Genomic DNA, 13,471 nt, shown 5'->3' with positions numbered 1-13,471 from the left:
AATCCATTCAGAAAGACCCTGCAGCCTTATGATTGCTTCATCTAATTCTTTCTTAAAGGACTTTGAAGTTTTTGCCTCCACTTCTCTATCTGGAAATTGATCATTCTTTGTGTGAAGAACTTCCCGATATCAGTTTTGAATTTAACTTTTACTACTTTGAACCTGTGTGCTTTTGTCACTTACTCTTATGGTTTCATTTACGGTAAGATCGTGGATATATCTTTTTAATTTCCTTAATTGTTGTAGACACCTTTAGCCTTTCTATAAACCTAACAATTGCCCCCTTCCTGGAGTATATTATCAGTAGAACAGTATATATACTAGGCACAAATATATAGGACACTGCAAAAGCTAAAAGTATAAATATTCACGGGGGATACCTGAAGCAATTTCTAGTTTCTACTGCAAACTGGTTCATCTGGATTCTAATCTCTATTCCCTAGCTTTAATGTTTTGTGATTTTAATCTCTTGAGAGCTATATTTAACTTAATAGCGGTATTTTTAACATGAATTCTGCCAAAATCCTCCCATGGTGGCACTAAAACAAACATCTAACTTCTTTTAAATCAGTCCCCTCACCTGGCAGATGACCAAAACTTAACGTCTCTATCCTGAACCTTAGTTCATTTGCTTTGTTGCCGAGCAATGTTGTTTTATTCTGCATAAATGCTCATTAATATTCAATGTTAACTAAACAAAACTTCAGAATATTTATCTATTCCAAACACAATACTATTCCACACTTGCCCGCTTTCACTATTCCACACTTGTCTGTTACAATTCACAAGTGACATTAACTTCTCCCAACTGCCTTTCTGCCTAATGAATGTTAGCAGTGTATTATAGTGGGTAATTATACAGCCATATATAGATATTCATAAATATTATTTTATTTTATTTTGATTCTTGGAATGTGGATGCTGCTAACAAGACCAGCAATTATTACCCATTCTTAGTTGAGAAGGTGATGATGGGCCTTCTTTTTGAACCCCTGCAGTCCATATGGTGAAGGTGCTTCCACAGTGCCATTAGGGAGGAAGCTCAAAGATTTTGATTCAGCAATCATGAGGAATGGCGATATAGGTCCAATTCAGGGTGGTGTGTAAATTGGAAGGGAACTTGGAAGCAATGGTGTTCTCAAGCACCTGCTGCCCTTGTCCTTCTAAGTTGGTAAAGGTTGTGAGTTTGCTGTGGAAGAATCCTTGTATCCAATAGATAGCACAAATCAGAGCCATGGGGCACCAGTGGTGGAGGGGTTGGATATTTAAGTTAATGGATAAGTGACAATCAAGTGGATTGCTTTGTTCTGGATGGTGTCAAGCTTCTTAAATTGTGTTTGCAACTGCATTCAACCAAGGAAGTGGAGAGTATTCTGTCACACACCTAATGCATGCCTTGCAGATGGTGGGTGGTGGAAAAGCTTTGCAAAGGTAGGGAACAAACTATTATGTTGCAAGTGCAGTCACTGAACTGCTTTGTAGCTGCAATGTTTATATTGTCTGGTCAATTGATGATGCATGATTATGGAGCAATTCTTTACAGTTACCAGTGTCATGTGTCTGGGAAGCAAAGCTACATAGTATTAGAAATGCAAGGCCATTAAACACTATAACTTATTTGGTGTTAGTGTCATAATTTTCCGTATGTGGAGAATAGCCTGTTACAGGGCCAATTTTAACTTGGGAGGGAAATGGGCAAGCAAGGGCCAAAGCATGACATCACCACTGGTGGGTAGAAGTCAAAACAGGGTGGGGGTTTCAGGTCCAGGGCAGGTAAGGTAAATCGGAATTATGTGGGATTGGCAAGTTGATGATCAGTGGAAGATAAAACCCTGGGCACGGAAGGACCATGTTACCCTCCTGGCCCACAAGGAACACGTCAAAAAAAAGCATGTGGGCCTAGATACTTGTTCTGTCAGCTATACTGAAGCTGGGAAACTGTGAAGGCCATAGATAGGCATGCAATTAAAATGACATGCACATCCCTGAAATATCATCAAGACACAAACCGCCATTTAAATTATGCCCCCACTCCTCTGGTTCGTTAACTTTCTTGTGCCTGAAGGTAGGCAAGTAAAACAATTAGGAGCCTGGGGCAAGGAACAAATCTGCCCCCCTGGCCCCACCATCATTCTGCCATGACCCCCACCTGCACTGTTGATGCCAGGTGTGGGCAGATTCAAAACTAGGACGTCTCTAGATGAGCATGGGTATCACTAATAAAGAACAATTGGGAGCTTTCATTGCACTAACATGAAATGTTGAACTGTTAGTTATTGACAAATCCCACAGATTAACACTTTCAGTTATACTATATTTGTTACAATGTGTACTTTAGGAAGATAATTAGTTCATAAAATGTTGATATGTACTAAAATTCTGAAGCGCATCTTACACAGCCTTCTTTGTGGCAAAATATTTTTTCAAGCATTCTGCAATTTTTAATGGATGACATTGCTGCTTTACATATGTATAGTTAAATTATATATCATAAAGTTATACATACAGCTTGAGAATACCAAAGGACATGAGTGCTCATCCATTGGGAAGTTATGCAGTTGAAGCTGGCATTCAGCATCGATTGTCAACCTAAAAATAGTAAAAGATCATTGTTGTGACAGAAAGACTTTCATTAGAAAGAAATATATTCACCTACGTAAGATACATGTAAAATTCTGAGTCAGGTATGAGTCAAAGATATGGGCATATGTTACACATTAAAGACACAGAGGGCATAAAAAGAGTTAACTTGGGATGCTTCATAAGGCACACAAAAGATAGTATACTTCACAATAGAAAGTACATTAACATTATTATGCAAAACTCAAACCATGGGAATATTGTACACAACTCAAACCCAAGGTGAATTTTATTTAGATAAGAAACAATATAATAGAAATCGCATACTTCATGATATCTTCAGCAGTCAATCACAACATAGGAACTGATTCAGATTATCAAAGACTAATCTAGTTTACATAATTAATTTTATTTCTGAGAATTTCCATTAAAGAAAATAAGACAGTATCTGCCAGTTAACGTGAGCGCTATTCAAATGCATTAACAAATTGCACGTCTGATGTATTTATAGCTTGATTAGAATTTAAATGTAACTGCAGTGCTCTAACTAAGGGAGCACTTATCTTTATTTTATTCTCTTTCACAGGATGTGGGCATTGCTGACTAGGCCAGCATTTGTTGCACATCTCCATTTGCCCGTGAGAAGGTGATCAGCCGCCTTCTTGAACCGCTGCAGTTCATGTGGTGTAGGTACATCCACAATGCTGTTACAGAGGGAGCTCCTGGATTTTGACCCAGCAATAGTGAAGGAATGGCGATATATTTCCAAGTCATGATGGTGTGTACCTAGGAAAGGAACTTGCAGACGATGGTGTTCCCATGCATTTGCTGCCCTTATCCTTCCAAGTGGTATCGGCTGCAGGTTTAGAAGGTGCTGTCGGAGGAGCCTTGGTGAGTTGCTGCTGTGCATCTTGTAGATGGTGCACAGTGCTGCCACTGTGCAAAGATGGTAGAGGGAGTGGATGTTGAAGGTGGTGACAGGGTGCTAATCAAGTGGGCTGCTTTGTCCTGGATGGTGTCGAGCTTCTTGAGTGTTGTTGGAGCTGCACTCATCCAAGCAAATGGAGAGTATTCAGTCACACTCTTGACTTGTGCCTTACAGATGGTGGACAGGTTTTGGGGAGTCAGGAGGTGAGTTGCTCTCTACAGAATTCCCAGCCTCTGACCTGCTCTTGTAGCCACAGTATTTATATGGCTGGAGCAGTTCAGTTTTTGGCCAATGGTAACCCCCCAGGATGTTGATAATGGCAGATTCAGTGATGGTAATGCCATTGAATGTCGTGGGGAGATGATTGGATTCCCTCTTGTTTTTGTGGCACAAACATTACTCCTTAAACATTGACTTATTACCAGCAGCATATTATTTCACACTTATTATTCTTTATTAACAGTTATTAGCATAAGTGAAGTGCTTTGCTGAGGTTATAGATTTGAATAATTCAATCTACTTTCAAACCAAAATATCTAAAACTTCTGCAAAAATATCCATGGTTGCTTGTTGGAATTTTTAGTGGTCCTGGTTAGACAGTAAGTGAAAATACTATCACCTAACTAACTGAAGTGCATTGAAGCCCACAGCTCTCAATATCGCTCCATTATGGCTTAATTATTGAATGGTGCCTTTGATTAGTTAAGAGAGAACAGATATAATGGCCCAGAATTTTCTGCCAAATAACAACAGGTTTAACAGCACTCATCATTCTTCATACGTAAATGATCTAGCAGCTTGTGACCAGGAAGAGATACTTCATGAATAGCAAATCGTCACAAGTTGCTGGACAATTTGTGGTGCTCTGCCATTGGGCTTGCAAAAATAGCCACGCCCTCAAGCTCCCAATTTACTATTAGGAATCTGCTAGATTTTGAAAATTAAATTCACATTGAACTCACTGCAGAAATGCTCTATATGTACTAAATAGAGTACATATTTAGCATCACAAATACCCTTTTAATGATGTACTAACAGTAATACAATGTCAACCAACCTGTCAACTGTTGAGTCCCATTCCTGCGTGTAATAAATTATTTTTTGAGAAACAAATATTTCAAATTTTAAATCATTATTTCTTACTTTTCTGAACCTTAATACAATCGTTCTATCCGTCTCTTCATTTCTCTTTCTGTACCTGATTTGATCATAATTCAGCCTTTTCCCTTCTCATTTCTTCTTCGGTTTCTTTCTCAATCTTTAAATCACATTGGCTAAGGGATATACTGCTGGTCTCATCTTTCACCAAGGTCCCAGGTACCTTGTTGGCATCACACTTCCAACAGCTTAATTTTGTTTTTAACAAACTATAGGGTACGGGACAAAGTCTAACTAATGATGCCCTGTTCCATAATAATCTGGGTCAAGGATTTCCATAGAAAGAGAGTGTGGTGGAACTGTGTTCATGCATGTAAATAGGGCTTCCAACATTTACATTGAAGTTACGGCAGTGAGACAGCAGGAAGCTTGAGGAAATACAGGGTCAAGGTAATCAGATCTTCGATTTTTTTTTTTATTTCTCAGTCCATGTGGTCATGATTAAGTTTTGCAAACCAGGACTACTGCGTTTTTGCAAAAATTGCTCACTGTAGGGAGGATGCAGCAAAGGTTTGAGTTTCACATAGCAACTGTCCAGCACCTTGCCAGGATTCATTTGCCAGCCTTGACTATAAATGCCAGTGAGCTATGCACAGCTAAGGCTGGTCCTGTCCTCAGTAAATATCCATGCATGTGCAGTTTGACTTGGATGATGCTCGGGAGCAGGATCCCTGGATGATCTTTGTCTCCCTCTAACCAGGAATCCTAAAACCAATCCAGGATCCCTGTTGCCACCTTGACCATGATCAGCAGTATTTTGTGATCCAATCCATGGCATTCCTGATCTGTATGAATCTGCCACTCACTGAAAGATGCTGCTCAGCTGTACAATGCGCAGAAGACTTATTTTATATAATAGCTAGAAAAAAAAATCTCAACTTCACAGGTAATGTTCAAAAGAAATAACCTTGAATTGAATGAAAGCCTATTCTCTATCTTTATCAGAATAATTATAATAAAATGAAGATTTACTGGCATTAAAAAAACAAGCAAATGAAATAGTTGAGTAGGTTGTATAACTGTTAAAAAGTCCACCCAGTTGGCCTGGGAACAAAGTTCATTTCTGTCTTATATTTTAGCAAAACATTAACAAGTTAACTTAAATTACCTTAGTGTGTATAATATTCTTCCATCATTCCATATCCTGAGCATTCGATTTGGAGTTGTTATCCAATGGGCATCAGCCTTCTTGGAATTTCTAAAGAATGTGTCCGGTATCCATATTTTGCCAACCATATTGCTGTTGAGCCTGAGGACCTTCATAGTGCTGTTAAATTTGAGACGTCTGTCATACCATGTTTGGGCAAAAAATATGTCAATGGTATACTCCTGTTGAATAGATCCAATATATGAAGTAATCAATATTTGTATTCAGGGACAAAGTTTCAATACTATATATATGAAGCTTCTAAAACATATCTTTCCCATGAAGTACTCAGTGTTAAAGCATTGAGTTAACTCAACTGTCAATTAAATTAGAACAGAAAGGTCATCAGCCTGAAACACAGGTGAATTATATGCTGAGGGTGGGTTCCCCACTTCCCAGTGTAAATGTCAGAGGCGAGCTCGCCTCCAGTTGACTGGTTCGCCCCGCTTTAATTTTTCAGCCGAAGGGCCTTTAATTGTTCTGAGGCGAGACTTCTGTCCCTCTTCAAGAGGAAGTCCCACATCATAGAGCTGCTGACCAATCAGAGGCAGGCAGTTCTACAGTACCATCAGCCCCACCAGGAGCAATGGCCACTGCCAGTACTGCAGCTAGGCCAAAGGGGAGGTGTGTTGAGCTGGACTGGACCTCCAGCTAAGTCTGGGATCTTGTCAGGGGCAAGCAGGGGGGCCCAAATGATTGGGGGAGGGGGGGCTGGAGGGGTTGAGGGTGCATGTTGGACAGGGAGGAGGGGGAAAGGGAGAAGGGGAACAGAAAACTATGAGGGGGGCTTCCAATTGGCACTGTGAACTCAGGAAGGAGGCACACTCTCCTCCACCTTTCACAGGCCAGCAGCCTGCAGGGACAAACCTGTCTTCCTATATGTTGGGTGCAGGCATCGCCAATCACTCATTAAATCCAGGCAGGATAAGCCTCTTATGTGAGCATTAATTGCCCACTTAAGGGATGCAATTGAGTAATGGGCAGGCAGCCCACCCGACATCTCCCCCTTATGAAATCACAGTGAGTGGGCCGGCAGTGGGCACGCCCCTGATGGCATGGCACCCTAGTTTATGGGTCCACCCACCTGCTTTCCCATCCATGGGCAGCCCTCAATATCCAATGCAGTGTTAACTTTGTTTTTCTCTCCACAGATGCTGCCAGATCTGCTGAGTTTTTCAGCACTTTCTGTTTTTATCTAAGATTTCCAGCATCAACTGTATTTTGCTTTAGCCCTAATGGTAAATCTGTTGATCCAGCACCCAATGAGAATCACCTGGTTCCACAGGGTAAAGAACAAGTAACAATCTATTCATTTAAGTATACACGGTGCTATTGTTCACACTAAGCTGCTTTTATACTGAGCTCCTTTAAGTTGGATTCAAGGCACCTAATGTTCTTGAGCTTGCTCTAGGCATTCATTCTGTTAAATCCAGATTCATAGATCCACAGCAGCCTTGTGAATCTTTCTTCATTTTTATAGCATCAGTCATGAGCAATTGCAAAGTCAGTAATGTTATGTGGACAAAATTAGCTGCGAATGTGACTGTGATGCCATATATAAATATTGATTCCCAAATATAAGATGTGGAGTACCTGCCTTCAACAATTTTAACAAAAAAGTAATCACGCAAGAGGAGACATGTTCCATTAGTTAATACTTCCATCTATATTTAAACCATTTAGTGAAGAAAGGTATTTCAGATCCTGTGAATGGGCATATGTTTTCCTCCTACTGTTAACAGAAAGGAAGACAGGTGGCCAATCAGGAATGTTATGCCTAGGTGAAAAGTTCAAAATTGATCCCGTAGTATTTAATCCAACGATTAATATTATTTAATGTCTGTAGTTTCTAATATTGAAACATATCTACCTATCATCAAAGAAAAACTGCAGTTTTACACCCAAGTAAAGGTTGAGATAAAACACCTTAATAATATTAAACAAATTAAAATTCTAGAACAGTATAACATTAAGTTACTACAAAGTATATTAATATTTATAAGTAGTGTTGGTTTCACACTTATCTCACACACATGTGATATGTTATAACTGGATGCGATAAATGTGTCAAGAGCACTTCTGTCATAAAATCTGTTCAGTTGAGGCACTAATGGAAGGATATAGTGCCCTATAACCTGTTTTACTGAACTGAAATAAAGCAGGCAGTGGAGGATTTGTCATAATATATATTTCTCTAATGTCTTTACTTTGATTCATGGAGAAGTTCCTACTTCATTCTGAAGGAATGGCTGAGAAGGCCATATGAATTGAGTCATTGCTGCACAAGATATTTTCAACAGATAGATGGTCATTCCCCTCTGAAGACATCTGGATGCCTGTTCATAAGTTATGATGGGAATTAGTAAATACCCTTCGAACATTATATAGTTGATGTTTTGATCAGTTTTAATGATCTTCACACGGCAGATGCACAGAACAGGGAGCAAAGCAATCACAGATTATTTCAATAGTGAAGTTGACATTTATCCTCTGCAATGAGCATCATATCTATTTTTATCCCTTGAGAAATTTACATGTATCCAAGAAAGCTGTACGCAATTTTAAAATAATAAATAATAAATCTATGATTCTATGATTCGATAAGTGAATAGGATCATTTATTTCTGAAAATGAAATTTGCTGTCAAAATCACTGTAAATCTGGGACGATATCCTGCATGTATAAAGTTAAAAATTCATTAAGGGTAAATATTATGCACAATATGTTAAGAAGACAATTATGAAATGTGCAAATATATTTCTTTAAATTAAGGAAAGTGGGATCAGTAGGAAGCTATTAGTTAGTTTAACTGAAGATCAATCAGAAAAAGTTAATATACTCAACTCCTTGATAGTTCTCTCTATGCAGCGTCCTCATTGTCCAAAGATTTCTCATCATGGCTCCATGGTGCCATGGCATCACATTGGAATAAAGAGGAGGCGAGCCTCAAGAACTACCTCAGCAACTATTGGTATTTAACCCATACAGTTGGCACACTCTAGTTAAATTAGCCCCCTTCTTCATAACTAGAAACAAGAAAATGTTTATATATCGGCATGAACCTTTTCAACTGCTGTTAAATCCAATTAGAATTTTAAAAGCCTGCTTAAAAATTGATGCCTCAAGGGCAGAGCTCATTCAAGCACTGGATCATCAGTGAAATGAGTCAGTCACTACAGAAAAATCTGTAGGATCAGATTGTGGCTACAGCTGCTGACACAGTGGGGAGAGTTTTACAGCCCCATGTTGACATATATGAAGGCAATGGGGTACGTAAAATAAAATGGGTGGCTAGCCCACCGCCTTCACACCCACACCCGAGTGTGGGCGGGTGAGGCGTCAGCAAGCCCACACGCCCTTAGGCCTGTTGAGGTCCTTAAGTTTTTTATTAAAGGCCAATGAAGGGCCTTTATGCCTCCACCTTCATAATGCCGTGAGTGGGGGAAGGCTGAAGGAAAGTGGCCAGCCCGCTACTTTCCCAACTCTGGGTAAAAGGCGGGAAGGAGGGTAGGGAGTGTTTGTGTCCCCCCACAAAATGGTACCCCTCTGCCCCTTTGTGCCTCACCACAACACCCACCCCCCCAAGCCTCTCGAACCCGACTCCACCACCTCCCTCCAACCCCCCCTCGCTTGGGTCCCCGGTCCCTCCCTGACCAAAAACTCCAGACTTATCTTTCAGTCCAGCATGCATGATCTTCTTGTCGGGACTCCCTTGTAGTCCCAGAGATAGCCTCTACTGCATTCTGACACTGCTAGGATCACTCAGTTGCCAGCCAATCAGATTGGCCAGCAGTTCTTGAGGGCGGGACTTCCTGTCCCTGAGGTGGGAAGTCCCAACTCGCCTTGTTAAGGCCACCCTCAGTGTATCATCACTGTGGGGCAACCCTATTTAAAGCCGGTGCGCTGTCGACTGACTTTTTGCACAGGGGGTGTGAGCAATATGCCACCGCACCCCGCCCCCCCAACAGAGCAAAATTCACTCCAGTGACTTCCCAACTCAGCCATTCCATTAAGAGCAAGCATATAACACAGGACTCCAGGCGCTTCCTCACATGAAGAGATGGAAACTCAGATGGAAGTGTGCCATGGCTATTCTTGCACACTTAGTGGCTGGTTAGAGAGCACCTCCTCATTCCCCTGGCCAGTGACAGGGTCTTGCACAGGACCCCAAATAAGAAGCAACAGAAGAAAAACAAAATCAGCTGAAAAATGTTCAATCAGTGGGGTGTTGGGTAAATTTGTCACATGTTGTGATACTGAACGACATGGAGAAGGAAAGGAGCTAGTCCAATCCTTGCTCTACATTGGAGCAGTGTCTGAGAGTGTGATACAAAAGTTAATCTTGGTGCTGCTTTCTTAGATCAAAAGAAGAAAATATTCCACTGCTGATTCCTACACAATAACTAAAGTTGGGAGTGTACCAATGCGGTTTTCAAGGTAATAGCAGAATTGTCAATGGTGTATCCACAATCAAATAGTGTATGAGGTTCTTACTATTTCTGCCCATAAATAAAAAGTGGTCACCTGGACAAGATGCTTGTGAAGCCATACCATTTACCTCCAGGTAAAGTTTCAAGTGAGACTTCACCTGTCCCTTAGAAATGGCCCACACCCTAATCTATTTCTGTCAGATTACATAGGATTGCAAAGGATATATGGCACAGAAACAGGCCATTTGGCCCTACCAATCCAGCATTTATGCTCCACTCGAGCCTCTTCCCATCTTTCCTCATCTAAATCTATCATCATAACCCTCTATTCCCTTCTCTCTCATATGCTTGTCTAGATTCCCCTTCAATGCATTATATACTATTTGCCTTAACCACTCGCTGTGGTAATGAGTTCCCCGTTGTCACCAGTCTTTGAGAGAACAAGTTTCGTCTGAATTCCCCATTAGCGGTGAGGAGAGCAAGCGTGAACGATGCGCATGGGTGCGCGCTTGAAAGTCCCCCTGTGGCACAGAGCTGCCTCAGAGAGATCAACATTTTACAAAATAAAAAATGAAGGTTTCTAAAATGTTATAAAAGATATCCCCTCATGCGACTCTGTCACATAAGCAGGGACATATTATTAATTAAATTTTAAAATTTTTATTTTATTTTTATTTGCTGTCGGAAACCTCATCCCGTCTGTGGATGAGGTTTCGTAAAAAAGGCCACTTGGCCCTTTCGTCTGCCCACCAACCATAAAACCTAGGCTGGGATTTTCCGGCCCAGTAGCGGATGCGGCGAGCCACTTAAATGGCCGCTGACTTTGGCGGGGCTGGAAGATCCCACCGGCAGGAGTGGCTGGAAAATCCAACCCTTAGTTCATTTATGAACTTTTTATGGACTTGCTAACTAGCCTATAGCACAACCTTTGGTGATTGGTATATTTGTATCCTGAGATCCCATTGTTCCTCAATCCCACCTTGACCTGCAACTTCTAAGTAATTAGTGACATCCCTGTTCTTCCTTTCAAAATATGCTCCCTCATATTTATCTGCATTGAATGTCATTTGCCAATCATTTTCCCATTCTGCAAGTTTACTCACGCCCTCCTTTAATTGTTGTCCTCCTCGGTATTGACTATTCCCCGCAATTTGGTATTATCCACAAATTTGGAAATTGTTTTTGATTCTAAAGTCCAAATTGTTAATGTAAATTGTGAAGAGCAATGGTCTCAGCACTGATGCTTGTGTAACACCACTTTCCATCTTCTGCCACTCTGAGTAACTACCCTTTATTTACACGCTCCGCTTTCTGTCTTAAAGACAGCTAGCAATCCATTTTTTCACTTGCCCCCTGGCCTCACATTCTCTGAAGTTATTCATTTGTTTATTATGAGGCACTTTATCGAAGGCCTTTCGAAAATCTCGATGAATTACATCTACTGCATAACCAACGGCTTCTTTCTCTGTTAACTCCTCAAACATTCAATAAGATTGGTCAATCAAGGTCTTCCCTTTTGAAATCTTTTTGTAATGCACAGCAAGAGCCTGAAGGATTCAGCTGCTGCTGCAGCAAGAACCAATACCACAGCAAAAGGAGAGGACAGACATTTAAAAAGGGACATAAACGCTCCATTGTTGAGCAAATTAGACTTGTCAGCCTCAGCAATAACCAAGGCCTATAAAAGAAGGTTTGCTAGTGCAGGATTGGAGGAAGGATGCTGCGACAGAGCTCTCTACCTCCACTGGAGGATCTCAGGGCTGTTACTGTTACTGCTGCCCTTGGGGGCCCACCCTCACCACCTACGTGGTGGTGGTATGTGAGGTGCATGAAATAAAAAATCTGCACCCCACCTGCACTATTATTTATAATCTGCAAGTATGGAATTGCATGGGATTACAGCACAAAAAAAGCCATTCGGCCTAACAGCGGTTAACACATTACCTGGAATGACAGGCTGATCCGGAAAGAGCAGGGAAAGGAAATCCAGCTTAAAACTTTGAGGCCGCTGCAACACTCACTACCCAAAAATTCCTTCCTTCTCCAACACTATCCTGCCTGACTTTGTGTGGGATTGCAGAGGGGAATCCAGCCCATTGATTTAGTGGCAGTGGATACAAAATTCATAGGTGCTCAGCAGTATTTTTTAAAAGCCTGAATGGGCTAGTAATTGGATAGCTGTGTGTTTTAGGCAAGGGGGTCACAATTTGCAACCTGCTCGCACCATACCTTTTGGTGTGTACATCTCATTTTCATGCTGCAGTGTGGCCCCAAGCAGATTGAGCACGTCACTCCTCTCTGCAGTACTTCGGTGACCTCTGTGCGCTACAAAGCACATCCTCCAGGCAGCCCTCCTTTTTTAAATGTGCAGTCCCAATAAAAGGGAAGCTGCACTAATGCACTGTCGACTGCTGGATAATCACTTCGGTCAAGGAAGATGTCACACTGTGGCAGGGAAAAGGCCCCCTTACTTTAGCAATGCCGCCTGAGAGGCAACGGTCAGACAAGAAGAGGCCAGGAGAGGTGCCATGTTTCCAGTGGGGGGAGGGGCAGGAAGTCTTCCAGACAGAGCCTCAGAAAGAAATGGGTTCAGGTGGCAAGGGTGGTGAATGCCCAGAGCATCTCCCTCAGGACACGGCAGCAGTGCTGAAAGATGCTTAGTGACCTCACTAGGGTGGTCAAGATGAGTGAATACATCTGCATTTCAAGCCTAACACTGACTGCGACAGCAACCAAAATTCAAAGCAACTGCAAGTTTCCTATCAATAGATATTAAAATATATAAATATCATAAATATATATGCATAATTACAATTAGGAATGAGACCAAACCTCCTTATTCATTGAGTCTACAGCACAGAAACAGGCCATTTGGCCCAAAAGGCCTATACCTGTGATTATGCTCCACACAAGCCTCCTCCAACTCTTCTTTACCTAACTACCCACATTCCCCTCTATTTCTTCCTCCCTCCCATGTTTATTTAACTTCCCCTTAAATGTATCTATGTTATTCACCTCAACTACTGCTCGAGTTTGCGATTTCCACGTTCTTACCATTCTCTGGGTGGGGGGGGGGTGGGAAACTTTCTCCTGAATTCCCTATTGGATTTATTAGTGACTATCTTGTATTAATGACCGGTAGAAACATTTTTCCCATATCTATCCTAACATTATCTTAAAGATTTCTGAACATTTCACCCCTCAGCCTTTTCTTTTCTAGAGAAGACG

At 41.3% G+C, this 13,471-nt stretch overlaps 1 protein-coding gene across 2 annotated transcripts in view; it reads right to left on the bottom strand.

Moving 5' to 3' along the window:
• Window positions 1–13,471, bottom strand: part of LOC144685956 (gamma-aminobutyric acid receptor subunit gamma-2-like) — a 162,577-nt gene that overhangs the window by 127,733 nt on the left and 21,373 nt on the right. For both annotated transcript variants that reach the window (XM_078551019.1, XM_078551020.1), the window contains exons 5-6: window positions 5,775–5,995; window positions 2,507–2,589 (exon numbers count right to left, since the gene is read on the bottom strand). In XM_078551019.1, the coding sequence (XP_078407145.1) occupies window positions 2,507–2,589; window positions 5,775–5,995 (304 nt within the window). The remainder of the gene's footprint in view (window positions 1–2,506; window positions 2,590–5,774; window positions 5,996–13,471) is intronic.

Source organism: Cetorhinus maximus, chromosome 10 (genome assembly GCF_964194155.1).
Source record: "Cetorhinus maximus chromosome 10, sCetMax3.hap1.1, whole genome shotgun sequence".
NCBI lineage: Eukaryota > Metazoa > Chordata > Chondrichthyes > Lamniformes > Cetorhinidae > Cetorhinus > Cetorhinus maximus.
This window is presented reverse-complemented; position numbering and strand designations above follow the sequence as displayed.